The sequence below is a fragment of the Dromiciops gliroides genome, chromosome 1, assembly GCF_019393635.1.
Source record: "Dromiciops gliroides isolate mDroGli1 chromosome 1, mDroGli1.pri, whole genome shotgun sequence".
In the NCBI taxonomy this organism is placed as follows: Eukaryota; Metazoa; Chordata; class Mammalia; order Microbiotheria; family Microbiotheriidae; genus Dromiciops; species Dromiciops gliroides.
In genome coordinates, this window is record NC_057861.1 from 519,875,231 (window position 1) to 519,894,743 (window position 19,513).

General features: G+C 36.7%; 1 protein-coding gene across 1 annotated transcript; it reads left to right on the top strand.

Annotated features, from left to right (window-relative positions):
- Positions 1-4,522: 4,522 nt before the first annotated feature.
- On the top strand, positions 4,523-18,556 carry LOC122751124 (frataxin, mitochondrial-like). The gene is given in 3 exon segments (XM_043998067.1): positions 4,523-4,632; positions 17,966-18,366; positions 18,369-18,556. Coding segments are annotated over 3 exon segments (699 nt in total).
- The last annotated feature ends 957 nt before the right edge of the window (positions 18,557-19,513 follow it).

A 19,513-nucleotide genomic window follows, 5' to 3' on the forward strand; every position in this document is an offset into this window, starting at 1 on the left:
TTCCTTTTCCAAGCTGTTTTTTCTTTTTTCATACTTTTTTTTTTTGAGAGGCAATTGGGTTTAAGTGACTTGTCCAGGGTTACACAGCTAGTAAGTGTCAAATGTCTGAAGCCAGATTTGAACTCAGGTACTCCTGAATCCAGGGCCAGTGCTCTATCCACTGTGCCATCTAGCTGCCCTTTTTCATACTTTTCTTATGTAACTTTCATTTCTCTCATTTCTTTTCCCATTTTTCTTCTCCCTCTCTCATATGATTTTTTTAAATCCTTTTTGAGCTCTTCTAAGAAGGCGTTTTGGTGTTGAGTCCACTTAATCTTCCACCATGTAGCTTCTCATGTAGGCATTTTGAGAGTAACCTCCTTATCTGAAGTTCTTTTTTTTTCTTCTCTGTCAACACAGAAGCTCTCAATGGTAAGGGCCCTTTTCTGTTTCTTATTCATATTGTGGCTTTTTTTTTTATTTTTTAAATTTGAGGTCTGCTCCCGGGGCACAGGGGCCACTTGTGCAAACTTCTTGTGCTGGTGGATAGGGGCCGTGTCACTGGCTTTCTGCTCTGAGGCTTCTGTGGCTTGTTGATTCTTCACAGCCCTAGACCTGCTCCTGGTGCTGGGATGGTTTGGCCTAGTCATACCTGTCTTGTGGCTGGTTCTCTAAGCTGATAGTTTGCCCTTTCCGCTATTGTTGGCAGGTCTCACAACTGGTCTTCTGTGCCTCCAGCCTGTTAAGCCTGGACTGAAGGGCCTTTGTTGCTGTGATGTGGGCAAAAGCCTCCTGCTGACTTGCCCAGATGATGTGCTCCCTTTTTCCCAAGTGAGACCAAACTTTCCTGAAGTCTTCTAAATTATCTTAAGTTGGAAAATTGTTTCTTTCTGTCCTTTCGTAGGTTCTGTAGTTTCAGAATCCGTTCAAGAGGATTGATTTAATGTTTTTCATTGAAACTTGAGAGAGCTCAAGAAACTTCCTGACTTCTTTCCACCATCTTGGCTCTGTTCTCAATAATGTCTCCTGGATACTTAAAATATTTATTCATTATTAAGATTCTTATATTTAACCATATTATGTTTTCAAGTTTAAAATACAGTTGTTGCTATTATTGTTGCATTTTTCCTCTGATGATGGTAATCTGTGCATTCTCTCAGTGTTCTGTTGTCTTTATTCAGAAGATTTGGTCAGTTTCATCTTAGATCCCAGATATTCCATGTAGTCATCTAGTTCCTAGAAACATCTTCTCTTAGATATTCTGGAATAGGTCTTATTTTCAAGGCAGCATTGAAGGGACCTGAACCTTAAAGATCTGCTTCTCTGGTTTCAAGTCACTTGCCAAGATTTCTAGGTAATTTTGATAAAATTTACCTGTAAAAAAGCTTACTATAATTTAGTATATCCTATTAAATGTTACTTTTCCAGTAACTGTTTCCACTAACAGGAGAAGGAGTGAAGGCAAGTCACTGGTGCCTTAAAACCAGTCCCTTCGGGCAGGTGCGGCTCATTAGCCTTGGCAGGCAACGGGCCTAGGGGAAGGAAACCCTGATTTTAAACCTCCACTGCCTTGCAGCTATACCCATATATGGGAAAGGCTTCAGGAGTTAACCCTGAGGAAAAATCAGGAGTCGAAGTCCCTTAGGCAGTTGGATGTTGGACATCACATCTCTCTGGCAACTCCTGTGGCGGCACTGGTGCCAAACTGTACTGGCTCTGCCTCTCCTTTGGATACACCAATGTCGTGGAAAGGGAAAACCTGTTGCATGGACAACAGCTTGCTTTCCATATTGATCTGCCCAGGACAGCACCCTGGAGAGGACACTCTAGCTACTCCTCATGGGGTAGATACAACACGGGATGCGGCAGTTACCAGTTATAAGTCACTCAGGAGCTGCGGCTCTCGTATAGGATTGCACAGCCACATTGTGGCCTGTGGCTCTTTAAGGCACTGATCCATGGTCGTCTGAGACTGGTGGAGGCCTACTACTACTACTGCTACTACTAGGCATATCTATTTTTATCTGAGTTACACAGTCACTGGTGAGGTTTTCCTTGGAAGTCAAGCCTTAATAGAAATTTTTCTTCTTAAGCTTGTCACTTATCAACCTATTTACACCTAAGATCACTACATCTTCTGAGTATTCCTTTTTCTAGTGGAAAGGGTGTTTCTCAACTGTCTAAAGTTGAATGTGCCAGAGTAGAGCATAAATTGTTCAAAATAATAAACAAACAAATGGCTGGGTGAATATACATATACATATACACATACACATACATACATACATATGTATGAGTATGTGTATATATGTGTGCATATACATACACGTGTATACACACATACATATATGCATACATACACACTATATATACACACACACACACACACACACACACACACTCTTTCCTTGCCCTTTCTCTCATTAACCTAAAAGTTAATGTCTTAGTATCCAGTTCACTTTTTAATTCTTAGTCAGGGAGAAGTAAGAAGGAAGCAAAAGTTTTAAATTTTAGTTTTTCTCCTCTGGTTTACCTCCCCTCAAAATTTGTGGTGATCTGGGGTACATTAATTATTCTTTTATCACAGTGAGATAGCTGTGGACTTTAGCTCATCTATGTAACCCTGTCATGACAAATTAATTATTTTCAACATCTCTTTTGCACAAACATGTTAATTTTTTTCTTTCAAAGTAGAAACTTCCCAGTTATATTGTACATTTACAAAGCTTAGTTTACTCAAAACAGACTATGTAAAGTAGCATAAGTAATAACCTCTATTGGTTATAGAGTGATTTGTCCATAGTCTGTCAGCTCGAAAAAGTCAGAGCTGCATTTCAGCTGACAGTTCCCTTACTTCTCCTTTACTGTTCATTGTATACTACCCCTCCAGAGATAATTTAATCAATATCAGTTTACATATCTCTCATCTCACTTCTAGTGTAGGTGATATAATCACTTTATAATCACAGGATTTAGAGCTGAAAAGGACACTTCCAGATAAACCAGAACAATTTACTTATTTTACAGATGACAAAACTGAGGCCAGGAGAGTCATATAACTAACTTGCCCAAGGTCACACATGAGTATTAAGTAGCAAAGCTGGAATGTGAAACCAGGTCCTCTTGACTCCACATATAGTGCTGTGGCTAAAACAGTCGGGTTTGGAGAAAGCACTTTGTGATGGCTTTAGTATCATAACAGTTGAAAAAAATGTTTTTGTCTGGAGAATACTGTATGCTCTTAGAATATGCTTCATAACCACTTTAGAATAGTGATTACTTCCATATATGTAAACATTTTTTTTTCCTGCTGGCCCATGTTGTCTCACTAATTGTCTTTTTTGTTGGGGTTTTTTTTCCCCCAAAACACAATTTGGAAGAATGTTTGCAGTTGGAGGAATGGCAGACACACTTTCCTTATGTGCAACAAGCACAAAATAAAATAATTCTTTCCATTATACCAAAACATGGCTCATGTGAAGATTTTATATAATAAGGTAAAAAAAAGGAGTGTCAAACTTTTTTTTTCTCCCTTAATGAGAAGTAGCTTAACTTAGAGGCAGCCCCAAAAGCAAAAAGATCTGGGTTAAAATACTGCCTCTGAAACATATTGGCTATCTGACCCTGAGCAAGTCACAGTCTCTTAAGTGCTCTGGACCATAGGTGTCCAACACTCTGCCTATAACACTCCTCAGTACAGCTCTAAGCAGATTAAAATGTAACTCGGAAATAATTAACAAAAAATAAAAATACAATAAAACACATAACATTACTTTTTTAAAACTAAGTCAATATGCAGTCATTGGGGATTCTTATATATAGATTCTTATATATAGATGATTGTTTCTATCTGAGCTGGACGCCACAATTCTATAAGATTATAAATTACAAAAAAAAAAGGTCCTAACCAGCACTGATGGAGTGAATGTCCTAACCTAATCCTGAGAAGTCACAGGACCTGTCCCTATCCCTAAAGCATGACAAAGCACTTGGAAATTACTCCCTTCACAAGTCACCAATGAGTTCCTTATCAACAAATTCTCCTCCTCTTCCTCCTCCTCCTCCTCCTCTTACTCATCTGTCTTTGTCCTTCTGACTCTCCATCCCTTTGTGGTATTCCCCAACATTATATACTCAGGTTTTCCTCTATTCCCTTTCCCTCCTATCTCCTTCCCTGCCCTTCCCTCTCATTTGTATTTATTAATTTTCTTTTCTCTACACTCTCTCCCATGGCAATTTCATCTAGTTTTGTATTTTCAACTGTCACCATTTTTTTGTATAGCTGCCAAATCTGTATTACACATATCTGCCATGTTTTATAAATCTCTCTAGGTGTACAAACTCAATATGTTCAATATAAAACTGATCAAATTTTACAAGTCAGTGTCTTCTGGGCAATAGATTATAGTCAAGAAAATACACCATGTTCTGTGGTAGTGCTATTTAGAGCAAAAGAGAAATCTGGATTTCATCCAATGTGGTAACATCCTTTTAGAAGTCCAGCCTTTCCCTATCTGTTCCTTTCCCCTTCCCCTATGGAGAAATGCATGAGAGTTCCCCTTCTTCTTCAAGATCATACCAGACTCTCATAACCATCATCATTTTCAGTGAGACTTTGGGACCAGCAAAAAATGAATTTGATATTGTACTCATGTTAGTAATGCTACCTCAGCTGATCATTAAATCAGTCAATCTTGTCTTCATGCTTGAGATTATTTCTATAAACAATCTGGTGATTGTGGTTCTCATTACCAACTTTCTAACATCGTGATTTCAGTAATCAATTTGCTTAAAAATTTCCTGGGGAGTGGAGGGGGGTGGCAAGGACCTGGCCTCAGTTTGCTCCTGTGTGGGCTTGCATCCTTATTGTTGTTGTTTATTCCTCATTCATGACAGGACAATGACATAGGGAGGTTATGTTAAAACTTAAAGTGAATTGGATTTAAGTGAGGGAGGGCTGTGCTAAGTCACCAGCCTCACTCTTTCCTCCAGAGCCATCTGGGTTCAATGGCAAGATATACATCAGGACAACTGGAGATGGCCCCAAAACCGTGGGAGGATTTGACTTTTTTAAGCTAAGGTCTTTCCCAGGTCTCAGTTTGCCTAAGCTAACACCAATAAATTGATTAAGGCTAGGTAAGAAATGAGGCAAAGAATGGCCTACTTTACATAGTAAAAACAAATAAATAAATGAGTGAATGGAGGGAGAAAAGGAAAGAAGGAAGGAAGGAAGGAAAGAAGGAAGGAAGGAAGGAAGGAAGGAAGGAAGGAAGGAAGGAAGGAAGGAAGGAAGGAAGGAAGGAAGGAAGGAAGGAAGGAAAGCCTGGGAGGGGAAAGCCCTTAGGGTTTCTGGCCAAAACAGAAACAATTGCTATTTACCTTCACTCTGAGCCACTAAGAGGCCAAACTATGGCCAATGAGGCTTGGGATGGGACCTATTATTGGCCAATCTATAAGAGTCAAATTGATTTGGGGTTAAGGCATGGTCCTTAAAAAAATCTAGGCTCTAAACCCCCAGACATCTCATGAGGTTTAAGCAATCAAAACTTACATTCCTTTCTTCAGAGCCCTGCAGGTAAGGGTCTGATTCCTTATATCTACAGAGGAAAGAGAGGGAGAAAAAGGCAAGGGAGAGGGAAAGGAAGAGGGAGAGGGAACTGCATTGCCCAACTGTAGCTTGACAATTGGGTTTCCAAGGAGGGAGCTCTTATTCATAGAAGGTTGGTTATTGTTGGTCCTTCATTCTCTTTTTTAAAATATATTTTTTAATTTAAAATTTTTCTCAATTACATATAAATATATTTTTTTGAGTTCCAAATCTTTCTCCGCTCCTCCCCCGCCTTCTCTGCCCCCTCCTGAGGCCAGGAAGCAATTTGACATAGGTTATACATTATTATCATGTTAAATATATTTCCACATTAATCAAAACAAAAGTAAAAAAGTACAAGAAAAAATAAACAACAATAACAATAAAGCAACAATGAAAATGAAAATAGTATGCTTCAGTCTGCATTCAGACTACATAGTTCTTTTTTTTCTGAATGTGGAGAGCATTTTCCACCATAAGTCTTTTGGTATTGTCTTAGGTCATTGTATTACTGAGAAGGGTTAAGTCTATCACAGTTGATCATCACAAAAAAGTCCTTCACTCTCAGAGGACCATGACATCAGTAAGCAATGCCATGACTTTCAGGGAATTGTACTTAAGTGAGGGAATGCTGTATAAAGTCACCAGCCTCACTCTCTCCTCCAGTGCCATCTTGGGGTGGCAGAAAATCTGTCCATCCATGCCACACAGCATTGTAGTTGATTCTAGATATATCAGCTGGTCCATTGTGTGGATGGTATGGGTTCAAACCTTTGTTGAGTTACTTGGCCTGTATTGCTGCTTGTCAACATCATCCTCTTTACAATATAAACCCTATTCCATATTTCTCTTTTACCCAACTTTCACTTCTGTAGCTATAGAATTTGATATAAAACCGTACCTTAAACCACAATTCTGCCCATACTTCACACCAAAATGAATGGGCCTGACACATAGTACCATCATCCTAACCTGTAGGTGTTCTTATAAATGTCTGGTGTCTTATTAATTCTCTTTTCTACCCTCCTCCCCCATGGGCTCTGGAACAGGGCTTTCTGGGATAGGATAGACCACCTTTCTATTTCATTAGTACTTTGTGCAAAATCATGGATTAGAATTACTAAATTTCTCTTCACTGGATGTGTATTTATAAATATTTAACAGTTTCATAATATCTATGGAGAAAGAATGTTAATCTTGTACATAGATTATTTCATACTGGAGTTTAGTGTTAAGATTGAGAATTCTTTGGATTTGGTAATTTAAAACTAAAGGTTGCTGTACTGTCTTGGTATTAGTAATGTGTGCTATGGAAACACGTAGAAAATATGTTTTTAAGGAGTCTGTGGTGGTGAGCCAGGGCTTAGAGTATTATGTCCAAAGATAATTTTGACTCAAAAAACAAAAATAATTTTTACCTTGGGTGAAAGATTTTAAGAAGAACTGTAATTTAAGAATATCTTGAAAGACCAAGCTGAGTCAAATGGCACAATGAATTTGCATATATTAGATATAATAGGATGAACATTTTTATTTCAAAGTAATTATTGTAATTGTAATATAATAGTAATATAGTGTATTTGTTTAATGTAATATATTCAAAACAATGTTGTATAATCATATTTAAAGTATATTTACATGCATAGAAAATTATAATAAATTTAAAATTACTTTTAAAAATTTAACATTCTTCTTAAAATTTTATTAATTGAAACAATTGTCACATCAGGTTTTTCTGACTGTGTGACCATGAGGAAGTCACTTAACCTTTCATAACCTCTATCTCTTCAGCTATAAAATGGAAATAATGATAGCTTCCATTTATGGCACAGGGAGCATCTTTATGTAAAATACTTTGTGAACTTCAAAATCTACATATGGGCTATCTTTTGCCATATGAAAAATATTCTAAATCACTACTGATGCAAATTAAAACAACTCTGAAATACCACCTCACACCTGTCAGATTGGCTAATATGACATAAAAGGAAAACAATAAATGTTGAAGAAGCTGTGGGAAATTGCAGTACTTATGCATTTTTGGTGAAGATGTGAACTGAGCCAACCATTCTGGAGAGCAATTTGGGATTATGCCCAAAGGACTATAAAACTGTGCATTCCCTTTGACCCAGAAATACCACTATTAAGTCTATATCCCAAAGAGATCATAAAAAAGGGAAAAGGGCCCACATATACAAAAATATTTCTAGCAGCTCTCTTTGTGGTGCCAAAGAACTGGAAATTGGGAAATGGCTGAACAAGTTGTGGTATATGAATGTAATGGAATACTATTGCGCTGTAAGAAATGATGAGCAGGCAAATTTCAGAAAAATATGGAAAGACTTAAAAGGACTGGTGCTGAGTGAGATACACAGAACCAGGAGAACGTTGTACACAGTAACAGCAACATTGTGTGACGATCGACTGTGATAGACTTAGCTCTTCTCACCAATGATCTAATGATCCAAGACAATTCCAAAGAACTCATGATGGAAGATGTTCTCCACATCTAGAAAAAAACAACTGTGGATTCTGAATGCAGGTTGAACCATACTGTTTCTAATTTTGTTTTTGTTTTTTGAGGCTTTTCTCTTTTGTTCTAAGTCTTCTTTTACAACATGACTAATACAGAAATATGTTTAATGTGATTGTACATATATAACCTATATCAGATTGCTTTGTGTCTTGGGGAGGGGGGAGAAAAGGGAGGGTGGGAGAAAAATTTGCCACTAAAAATCTTATAAAACAAATGTTGAAATCTATCTTTACATGTAACTAGAAAATAATAACATTTTTATTACTAAAATAAATGAATGAATGGAATATAAAACCCCTCTACATATGAGTCAGTTATCATTTTCTTTAAAATCAAATCATTTTCTTTAAAATCAAATCTCTATTTTAATCATGGGCAGTGATATACTATAGAAGCAAAGTGAAGAGAGAATAACAAGAAGCAAATGATGACCAATATTGTCAAATGGTACACAACATTAAGCGTTAAGAAAAATATGTGTTGTAATTAAGAGGTCATTGATGACTTTTTGAATACAGTATTTTCTATAAAGTGATGGAAATTGGAAATGCAGATAGTAAGGATTAAGTAGTGAATGTTTTGAGACTATGACCTAGTCAAGGGAAGATATTGCAAGAAAAGACATTAAGGATATGACATAGTAAAGGGAAGATTTTTTTTTATTTTATTATTATTTTTTTTTTTTGGTGGGGCAATGAGGGTTAAGTGATTTGCCCAAAGTCACACAGCTAGTGAGTGTCAAGTGTCTAAAGCCGGCTTTGAACTCAGGTCCTCCTGAATCCAGGGCTGGTGCTTTATCCACTGTGCCACCTAGCTGCCCCCTGTTTTATTTTTAAAGTAGAGTAGTTATGACCAGTAGGAAGGAACGAGTAGAAAAACACTGAAGTCAAGAGAAACAAAATAATCAATAGACCAAGACCATGGAGGAAAAGTAACAAAGGCCAAAAATGGTGGCTTAGTCTTGGCAAAGAATGGCACCTTATCTGCTGAAAAGAGGGGATGATGGGGAAAACATAGAAAGGCTTTAAAGGGTGGAAGATAGGAGATAAGGATGTTCATAATGGATGACTATAATCCTCTCAGATAGGAGACAAGGTCACCTGAGAGAGGAAATTGAAGTGAAAACAGAAAGCTCACAACCACTCTGGGCTATATGTGGTTAAATGGATTATATGTGTGTTTTCTTAAGGTAAACATCAAAATATTGTGGAACACTTATCACCAGGTTGGCAATTAAGAGATGAATTTTGGCTACATGTCATATAGCACTGTCTTCTAAGGAATGGATGAATTGTGACATGCAGAGTGAAAAATTCAGCCAGGCAGTCAGATATTTTGCTATTAAAGGGATATTTTTATTGAGTTGACTTTATTTTGGCACTATGTAGACACATTAAAAATTGTATCTGTTGATCAGGCAATCATTTATCAAATACTTATTGAGTTTTTTTACTAGATTTAATATGCTATTAATAGCTGCCATAACTTTTGTACATGCATCTCAAAGAGTTAATGCTCAAGTACAGAGTGGGTGGGCCAAAAGTCACAAAGGAGTCTGATATATTAATAAAATATTTATTGAAGTATAACATTTTGAAAATTATTTTTTCTTTATTTTTTGCCATTCTCAAGATTTGATTTTTCACACATGATGTAAATTGATTTCCTATATATACTGTATATGATGCTATAGTATTATAAATTAAAAACAAAAAAAAATAAAGGAGTTATTAAATATTCATGACTTTGCGTCCATCCTGCACATATTGCCTTTGTATATCCAGACTACCAAAAGCTTTCCCTTGTGCAGTGTCCAAGATGTAGTTCTATAAAGATGAAAGGAAATCTCATTAGCTCATTGTAGCACTTTGTTCCCAAAACATTCACTTAAATTCATTATGCTCTCTAGGACTTTCTGTATATGTACAGCATTTCCAAATTTGCTTTTTGGTTGATAAATAGCAAAAATGACTTGTGAGTGAGAACAATATTCTAAGTTTTAAATGATGTTTTCTCATACAAAGCCTGATACAAAGGAGAATGTAAGCATTTACAAATGCATGACTCAGATTTTTCCTTGTCTCAAGAGATTTCTAGGGTGACTCTAACTAAGATTTCTGGCTCATCTTCAGTCTAGGTAATTCTTAAGAAGCCATTTTTGTTCTCCTTACTTGAAGAAATGTGATGAGAGAAATGATCATTCATATATATATATATATATATATATATATATATATATTTATACAAAATATTATATAAAAATCTGTTGTAGACTGAGGATTCAGTGAGAATTCCTGGCTAAATTGTTAGACTAAATGCTATTCAAAACTCGCAGACTAGCAATAAAAATATCTGGGATAATGAGGAGAAAAGGAACTGAAGTTGCTTACTTAGTAAAAAGATGACCTAATATATGAGCCATGGTTTTTAGATATAAAACAGCCTAAAAGAAGTCACTTCCAGAATACATCTTTTAAGGAACCCATACCAACAGTTATGAGTAAGGAAAGACAGAAGAATAAAGCATGTTGCTACTGTAATTTAAAAATCAAAGTAGAATTTTAAAATTAGAAATGAGAATTTTATAGCCTTGTCTCTCTTGATAAATTTAATAAGTTCTACACCAAGAAAACTAAAGTTCCTTCCTTCATAGCAACTTCTTCACTTAGTGGTAATAATGAGAATATTAATTCTATCTGGCATTATGGTAAGATCAAAGTCTCTAAGGTACCATTTAGCACACTCAGGTAACACATTCCCAAATGAAGGCTGAGTAAGACTCAAACCTTGGCCAAACAAATGATTCTGGAAAGCCCTTTCCAAACCTGATGCTCAGATGACCTCCAAGTGTCTTTCAAGTCCTCTGACTCTCTGCCTTACAAGAGAGAAAACATTTTTTCTTTGCTCCTTCGGCTCCTGTCAGCAGTCAAGATGGAAGGATCATGACTTGGATAATAACTAGAAGAATTATAGAACTAGAAGAGAACTCCAGAGATCACCTCATCCCACCCTCTACTTCCATGCTGAATTCACCTAAACTATTCCAGACAGATGAGTAGCTAACCTGTTCTCAAAGATCTCCTGGGTTTAGAAGTGTCTGTCTTCAATTGCCTCTTTTCCTCCCATTGTTAGAGTTTCTTAGACAGTTGCCCACTGAGACATTCTCCATGAAGCTGCCTGATCTCTGTTCATGCCAACTTCCTCTCCCTGACTTCTGTCTAAGCAGACTGTGTTTTCCAAGATCGGTACTGATTCAGCCTGTTATTTCTGCTGTATGCTTCTGAACACGGAGAGGCTATGATTTTTAGCACATGGTGTATTAGTACTCTAAACACTGTTGGGAAGAAAACAAGCCCCAAGAGAATGAAGGCATTAATGAAAACAATGAGCATCTTTGAGTCATACCGAGGATGCTTACATTTGATGGCCCAACCTGGCAGATCTCTTTGCCACTTTCAGCTCTAAAGAAAACCCAAATAAATAAATAATGTGCAAAGAGGGATCATTTCCTATGAGGAGTTACAAATGTGGGTATAGTTTCCTTTCATTGATAATTCTTTCAAAAGCAAAATGTGGAAGTGTTTTACAATTTTTAAGTGGTAAGAGAAGAGGCAAAAGACTAGAATTATTGCCATGTTCAGCCCTCAAACAGAAGATCCACTGTTTGGGCAACAGAACTCTGGGTATAGCCAAAAGACTGCTCTGGCTCAGAAATGAACATTTCAGCATTTCTAGTGCCAGTTACATTCATTTGCCTTCAGTTTCTTGGCTGTGTGTGTGTGTGTGTGTGTGTGTGTGTGTGTGTGTGTGTGTGTGTGTGTTTGGGAGTTGGTGGGCCTGGCAGCCATCTTCACTCTTCTATTTTCCTTTTAAGATCTAAATAAGGTTGTACTCAGATATTCATATTACTTTGTCATTCTAGCATTTCCACTTTGGGGAATATTAGTACTGAAATAGTTGTTACTACTTTGCTGAGAGCAACTGTTATTCTCCTTATCCAAAGGCATGAATAGGAGAAAATGAGACTTTGATCACTAGGTTGTTGTATGAACTACTTAATTTTAAAATAACATTGTTTATTCTTACACACACATACACACACACACACACACACACACACACACACATACACACTCTGTCAGGCCTCTCTTAAATTAAATGAGGGATTAACATTTTTCCATTCTATATCTAAGGGATAAAAGTACATAAGGATAATAGTTTTTTGTTTTGGGTTTTTTTTTGCTTTTTGGATTTTTTTTTTGCAGGGCAATGAGGGCTAAGTGACTTGCCCAGGGTTACACAGCTAGTAAATGTCAAGTGTCTGAGGCCTGATTTGAACTCAAGTCCTCCTGAATTCAGGGCCAGTGCTTTATCCACTGCATCACCTAGCTGCCCCTAGAATAATAGATTTGTAACAAGAAAGATCAAGGCCAGGGGAAAATCTTAACATTTCAGAGGGGTGAAGTAGAAAAAGAAAAAAAATTTGCTAATTCTGTGGTCAGAGGACCCTGTTTCAAATTCTATATTTCTGAGTACTTCCTGTTTTTGACATTGGGCAAGTTACTTAAACTTCCTCCAACTTAGTTTTCTTATTTATACAATGACAAGTTTGTAATAAATGCCTTCTAGTTCTCTTTGCACTCTGGAGCTATGACCATATTATATAACACCAGAACCCAGGCAAATTGAGTAGTTCCCTGAAGGGCAGCTCTATGATGCTGAAGGGGATTGTGATTCCTGATTGGCTGCAAGACTTCTGAGCCCATGATGATAAATACTACTTATGTAAGGGTGAAAGGGGAGGAATTCAAGACTGAGGAGAAAAAGGCAATTCACATTTTGGAAAGGCTAATGGGAGTGTTTGGAGTTGCAGACATTTAAAAACCTTTCTCTTTGCCCCAACCAATGTCTGAAACCTCTGAAACTCCTGATACCTATTCCAAAGTTTTATGGCCTCTCTTTTAAACTCCGACTCTATCTCCCTCACATGCAATTATACTCAGCAGGCAAGTCCCCTTGTATGTTGTCACTATCATTGGACTGTCCAGGGAACTGGTTGTACAAACTGACTGGGATAGGGATAATATGTCTCACTTTGTAGAAATGTTAGCTATTATTGTTATGTAAAATTTGCTGACAATTAGTGATAGAAAATTTGAAAAAAATACCTAGTGATCCTCTAGTTGTCTAACACTTGTTCTTTGCATTTACCTGACCACCTAAGGAACCTACTAAGGTGCTTGTAGAAGGATGGTAAAAATTAGATTTGTCACCTCCTATTGTTAGAGTGGGCCTTCCCAAAATACCAACTGAATTTGTGATGTCACAATGTAATGTGTCTTTTTAACTATTTCAAATGAAGCTATTGTGTAATTCTGATGACTTTCATGTGCACTTTGATGAAAATGTCCTTAATATAAATTATTTTTGTTAGCAAAGAAGTTTGCCTTCCCCTCTTGCTGTGTTCTCCATTTCATTCACTTCGCCAGAAATACATGGTTAAAATAAATGGAATCAGCTTTCTTTGCTTCTTTCTTAAAACAGAATGTTATCTATGAGTGAAGTGTATCACAGTGGCGTGGTTATGGAAATATGAAATTGAAAATGAATCCTTTCTAATAACTCATGCATCTTGAATGGCTCACTATTAATTCTAAGAGGAAATATAAAGGTAAAATCTTTGCTTTGGTATTGAAAAGTCTTTTTAGACTAGATTTAAAAATATATTTTCCACATTCCCCTTCATGTACTCTATATTTTGGCCAAACTATCCTATTTGCTATTTCCTGACCTCTGCATTCCATTTCCTGACACCATGAATCTGTATAGAATAGGCCAATGACTGAGATACACTCTCTCCTCAACTCTACCTCTTAGAATTTTTACTTCCCTTCAGGACTCTTTTCTGGTGCCATCTTAAGAGATAGTAATATTAATAGTAAGGATTTCTATATCTTCTGAGTTTTTAGTGTTTTCTCCTTCCTTCAAAGACCTAATTTTTATTTTGCATATTTTTACATCATAATGTTTAGAAAAAATGTAAACTCTTTGAGGGCAATTACTATTTTTTACTTTTCCCCCCTTGATATTCCTTGAATATAGCTCAGTGTCCTGCATATAGTCAGCATTCAACTGCTGAGTTAAACTGGGATTTTGGAAGGACAACACCTTTTCACAACATAAAATTGTGTTTTTCTTTTTATTTTGGTTACTGTTCATTAAAAATACACTAGTTTTGTTGTTTTTGTTTTTGGTGAGGCAATTGGGATTAAGTGACTTGCCTAGGGTCACACAGCTAGTTAAGTGTTAAGTGTCTGAGGACAGATTTGGACTCAGGTCCTCCTGACTCCAGGGCCAGTGCTCTATCCACTGTGCCACCTAGCTGCCCCAAAATATGCTAGTTTTGAAGGCAGCCAAACAACTAAGGAGTTATTTTTGAATTTTTGGAAAGTACTTCTGAACTAAAGACACAACCATCTTATGAAGGATGGTAATACAAAACTGTCCAAGGGACTCTACTATAGGGTCATGCATTGTCTGCTTTATACTAGTCAATTCTACCTAAATAAAAGTTCAACAAGATAAAACAGATGTAGAGATAAGTTTTAACTGTGTAATATTCAATTCATTCACCTCTTCATGGGAATTAGGAAAATAAAGCCAGTGTTGTTGACTCCCCAGGCAGGTTAAGACATGGTGCTTAGGTGAGTCTCAGGACATAATACAGAGGCCCAGTGAGGTATAAACAAAGGAGAATTAGATTTTTTGATGCAAAATGCTTAGTCTGACACTTTCTTCAGAACAATTTGTCATAGGAAAAAAACACTACAGTTTTTAAATTTCTCTCTTTGTAATTGGGATGTTTAAGAATTTCAAGTAGTCTAAATGGAAAATAAAACAGCCTGAAAATAATGTAAGATAAGGACAAGAAAAGAATTATTAATAACATTGTTTTCTTTGCTTTCCAAGTACTTAGTATGGTGTGGAGCATACAGAAAGTATTTAATAAATACTTGATGGTTGATTGATTTAAAGTCATTCCAATAGAGTGTGCCATAATGGAGTTGCTGTGGGAACAGCATTTCCTCAGATAAATAGGAACATATGGAGAGAAACCCTTTGCATCAGTAGAGTAACCCTGGTATAGACTATTTTTTTTCTTTTCTATTTCTAAAACTATCTTCTGATAGACCAGAGACAGAATGTTTTATCTCTGTTTTCTGGATGGAGATAGAAGTGGTCAAGAGCTGCACGATAGCCTCTAAAACATGTGCTTCTAGCATTATGTTTAAATAAATCATGCAGTTCTCTTCGATGCACTGTTTGTGATTCAGATACCCTTGAGTTGTGCTCAGTTGAATAGGCAAAATCATATATTAAAAAAATCAAAAGTTGCAACTCTGGCTGTTAGCATTTTTATTAAATAATGAAATATAAGCTGCTTGGGTTAAGTAGTGCTATGCTATTATTAAATACACTGGGTATAGTCCTGACTTTCTGGTTTACGGTTCAGAAGTCAGGCTAGTACAAATTATTCATATTCCAGAAAGGACATTATCCTCAAATTTCACCCTCAATACCATCTCTCTCCCATTACCACCACCACCACTACTGACACTACCACTATCATCATGGAAAGTCCTCCTCTACTTCCTCTTCTTGCTCTCTTTCCTATTACTACTACTGATACTCACATTGATACTATTAGTGATACTAGTGGTAATACTTGGTACAAAAGCATTACCACATGCCAATACACATTCTTCCCATTTATACATATTGTACCAGGGGTCAGTAGGTTTAAATTTGAAGTAAAATGATATCAAGGCACATGTATTAAGAGTACATATAACAAAGGAGTAACTTCTGACTCCAGGTTCTCTTGTGTGAAATACTGATACCATTCCCCATAGTTAAAGTCCTCTGCTACACAGTTTGAGCTACCATTGGTCTAGGCCACTGTACTGATTACTACATTGGGTCATTTCATTCCTGGGCCAGCCTGTCTTTGATGTGCCACTCTACTGTGGCTATTAGTCTACCCTACTCCTATTTTCTATTCTTGTGTCACAAGAAGGGAAGATGTCAAGTGTCTCTCTGCTGCCAGATCTTTCAGTGATAACAAGTCACTACTTATACTCGGGCATTTTAAGGTTACTGATTTGTCACTTCCCAACTTTTATGGCTAATGTTACTAGGCTTGGTGGACTCTGTTTCTGACTTTGGCTATTTTTAGGATATTTCCTAAGACCTCTGTATGTCCCAAACTTATAAGGGGACTTTTGAGACATGTCCACCTAAGAATATGCATTCACCCATTATCAGGAAACACACACACCCAGACACACACACACACAGACAAAAATGTCTTTCTGTTCACAGCCACCATCGCCAACTGGGTGATAGAGCTAACATCTCTCCAGTACCCAACTCTCAGAACAAACTCAAGGCAATTCTGCCTTCTTATAGCTGAAAAAGAATGTTACTTATAGATGTGAATCAGCTCCCTGAAGTTTCCATGTGGTTGGTTGAAAGCAAGCAGAGAAAATCTTTTCCTGCTTAAAGTGATTGGTGCTCACATACATACATATACACATAAATACATATGTGTATGTGCATGCATATACAATATATACATATGAGCACATATATAACTATATAACTTTCTCACTTTATATATATATGTGTGTGTGTGTGTGTGTGTGTGTGTGTGTATATATATATATATATATATATATATATATATGTATGTATATAAATGATACAGATACACTTGATGGGCATTATCCCACACATTCCATTTTCAGTTATTTGCCACTACAAAAAGAGTTGCTATAAAGATTTTAATACACATACATCTATTTCTTCTCTCTTTGACCTGGGTTATAGGCCTAGTAATAGTTTTCTCTGTATTCTTCTGATTCTTGTATTTCTCTAACCACTCTGACACCTTCAGGATCAGTATATATAGGCAGTCTCCTAAGGATCTGTTCTTGACTCTCTTTTCTTTGGAGACTTGATACATTCTCAGTTTCAACAACACAATTGATCCTTAGGTGTGTATTGCTAGCCTTGCCCTTTAGAACATTTATTACCCCCATTTTCAAATATTTACAGGATGTTTTCAACTAATGTCCTGAAAGCAATATCTAAAATTGAATTCATTGTATCTTTCTCAAAATCTGCTCCAATTATTGTTTCTAATATGACCAAACTCAGTCCACCAGTAAGAAATATTTGAAGTTATCTTTGGCTTTTCCTTTTTTGTTTCCAGTATCTCTGGAATTTTTAAACTCCTTTCCATTAGTACTGATACCAACTAAACCACCACCTTTACTACCCCTCACCTGAGCTATTACAGTTACCTCTTATTTCTCAATGCCAGTCTTTTCCAATGCAATCTATGTGGGATTATTCAAAAGTATCTTTCTCAGAATTTCTTAAGAAATATTATACTATGATTAATATTATTAATGTTTAGCTATGAATGTATGATATGTGAGGTCAAGGCCTATTTCATTTTCCCTTGTATGCTTAGCACCTAACACAAAGCATTGTACAGTAGTGAGATATTTAATAAATGTTTGATGAATGTAATTGAGACATTTCCTTTCTCAAAACATTGTATTGACATTATTTCTCATTAATATCTGAGTTCTTTAGATTCATAGTCAAGACCTTCCATAATAGTTCAATTATATGTTCTTGGTTTTTCTTACATTATTCCACTTGCTTTATAGTCTATACTCCAACCACTCCATTTCCTGTGCCTAGAACTCACTTTCTATAATTCCTACTGATCTTTCAAGATGCAGGTCAAATAACACCTCCTTCAAGATTACCTGAGGTGCTACTGGCCACAGTGTAAGCAGTGGGAGTAGTATATGGAGGCTCAGGCTGGGAGAGCTGGCCCAGGTGGCACCATGGAGGCCTTGCCAAGCCAGGCCATGCACCCTGCTGCAGCTGGCGCCCAGGCCTAGGAGGGCAGGGCTCTGCAGCCTCCTGGTTGAGGCATGCCCCTTGGTTCTGGAAACAGGGACTGGAGCTGGGGCTTCCTGGTCTCCAGGACAGTTCAATTGTCAGTTCCAGGGCTCCGGAGGCCAGATTCCAAAGGTCAAAAAGCAGAGTATCTATCTGATCAATTTGAAGAAAACAGCAACTTTGAGTGACAAAAACTCACTAGATGAAACCACTTACAAAAAACTTGCAGAGGAAACACTGGACTCCTTAGTACATATTTTTGAAGATCTTGGAGACAAGCCTTACACAAGGATTATGATGTTTCATTTGGGAGTGGTGTTTTAACAGTAAAGCTGGGTGGAGACCTGGGAACCTATGTGATCAACAAACAGACCCCCAATAGGCAAATCTGGTTGTCTTCTCCATCCAGTGGTCACAAACGCTATGACTGGACAGGGATTTTTTTGTCAATGGTCTTTTCCAGAACAGACTAGGGATAACATGTCTAATTGAGTCTTCAATGCTTTGGAAAACTCCTTTTCCAGGAGTTTTTGTTTTTTTGTTTGTTTTTATTTTATTTTTTTTGCGGGGCAATGAGGGCTAAATGACTTGCCCATGGTCACACAGCTAGTAAGTGTCAAGTGTCTGAGGCCGGATTTGAACTCAGGTCCTCCTGAATCCAAGGCCAGTGCTTTATCTACTATGCCACTAGCTGCCCCCCAACAAAATCTCATTTTTAAAGACATTGAATGCTGAAGATGAAAACTACCTCTCTCCTCCTCACCTGAATTTGTTTTTGTCCTCATGTCCTCCCCCAATTTAGCTTCATTCTACATGATAGTTATTTGAAAAGAACATATTTTTTACCTCAAAAAAAAAAAAGTGTTACCTGAATTATCAAAGAGAAGGAACCTCTCCCTCCTCAAGATTTTTTAAATCTCTCATTTCTTTACCATGTTTTATTCTGCATTATGGTTTCTGGTTTGTTTACACATTGCATAATATGCTTCTTGAAAACAATGTTTCATTTATCTTTGTAAAACTTCCTTAGTACATCACTGTATTATACATATAAAAATAGTTTTAAAATATAAAGACAGACTATAGTGTAGTAGGGAGAGTTCTATAGTAGATTCAAGGAGACATGGACTCATATTCTAATTTTGATATTTTGGGGTAGCATTAAAATACTGAATTCATCTGAGCCTCAGTTTCCTCATCTGTAAAAAAAGTTTTAACAGTCCTGCATATCACAGGATTGTGGGGGACATTTAAAGAAGTAAAATAGGTAAAGACAATTTGCAAACCTTAAAGTACTATATAAATACCAACTATTATTATAGTGATTGAAATATCTCAATGAATGTCGAATGAATGAATGCAAAGGAGTTCTATCTATATATTGTGCGAGTATGGATAGATATATGTATGTGTATGTATTTATGTGTATA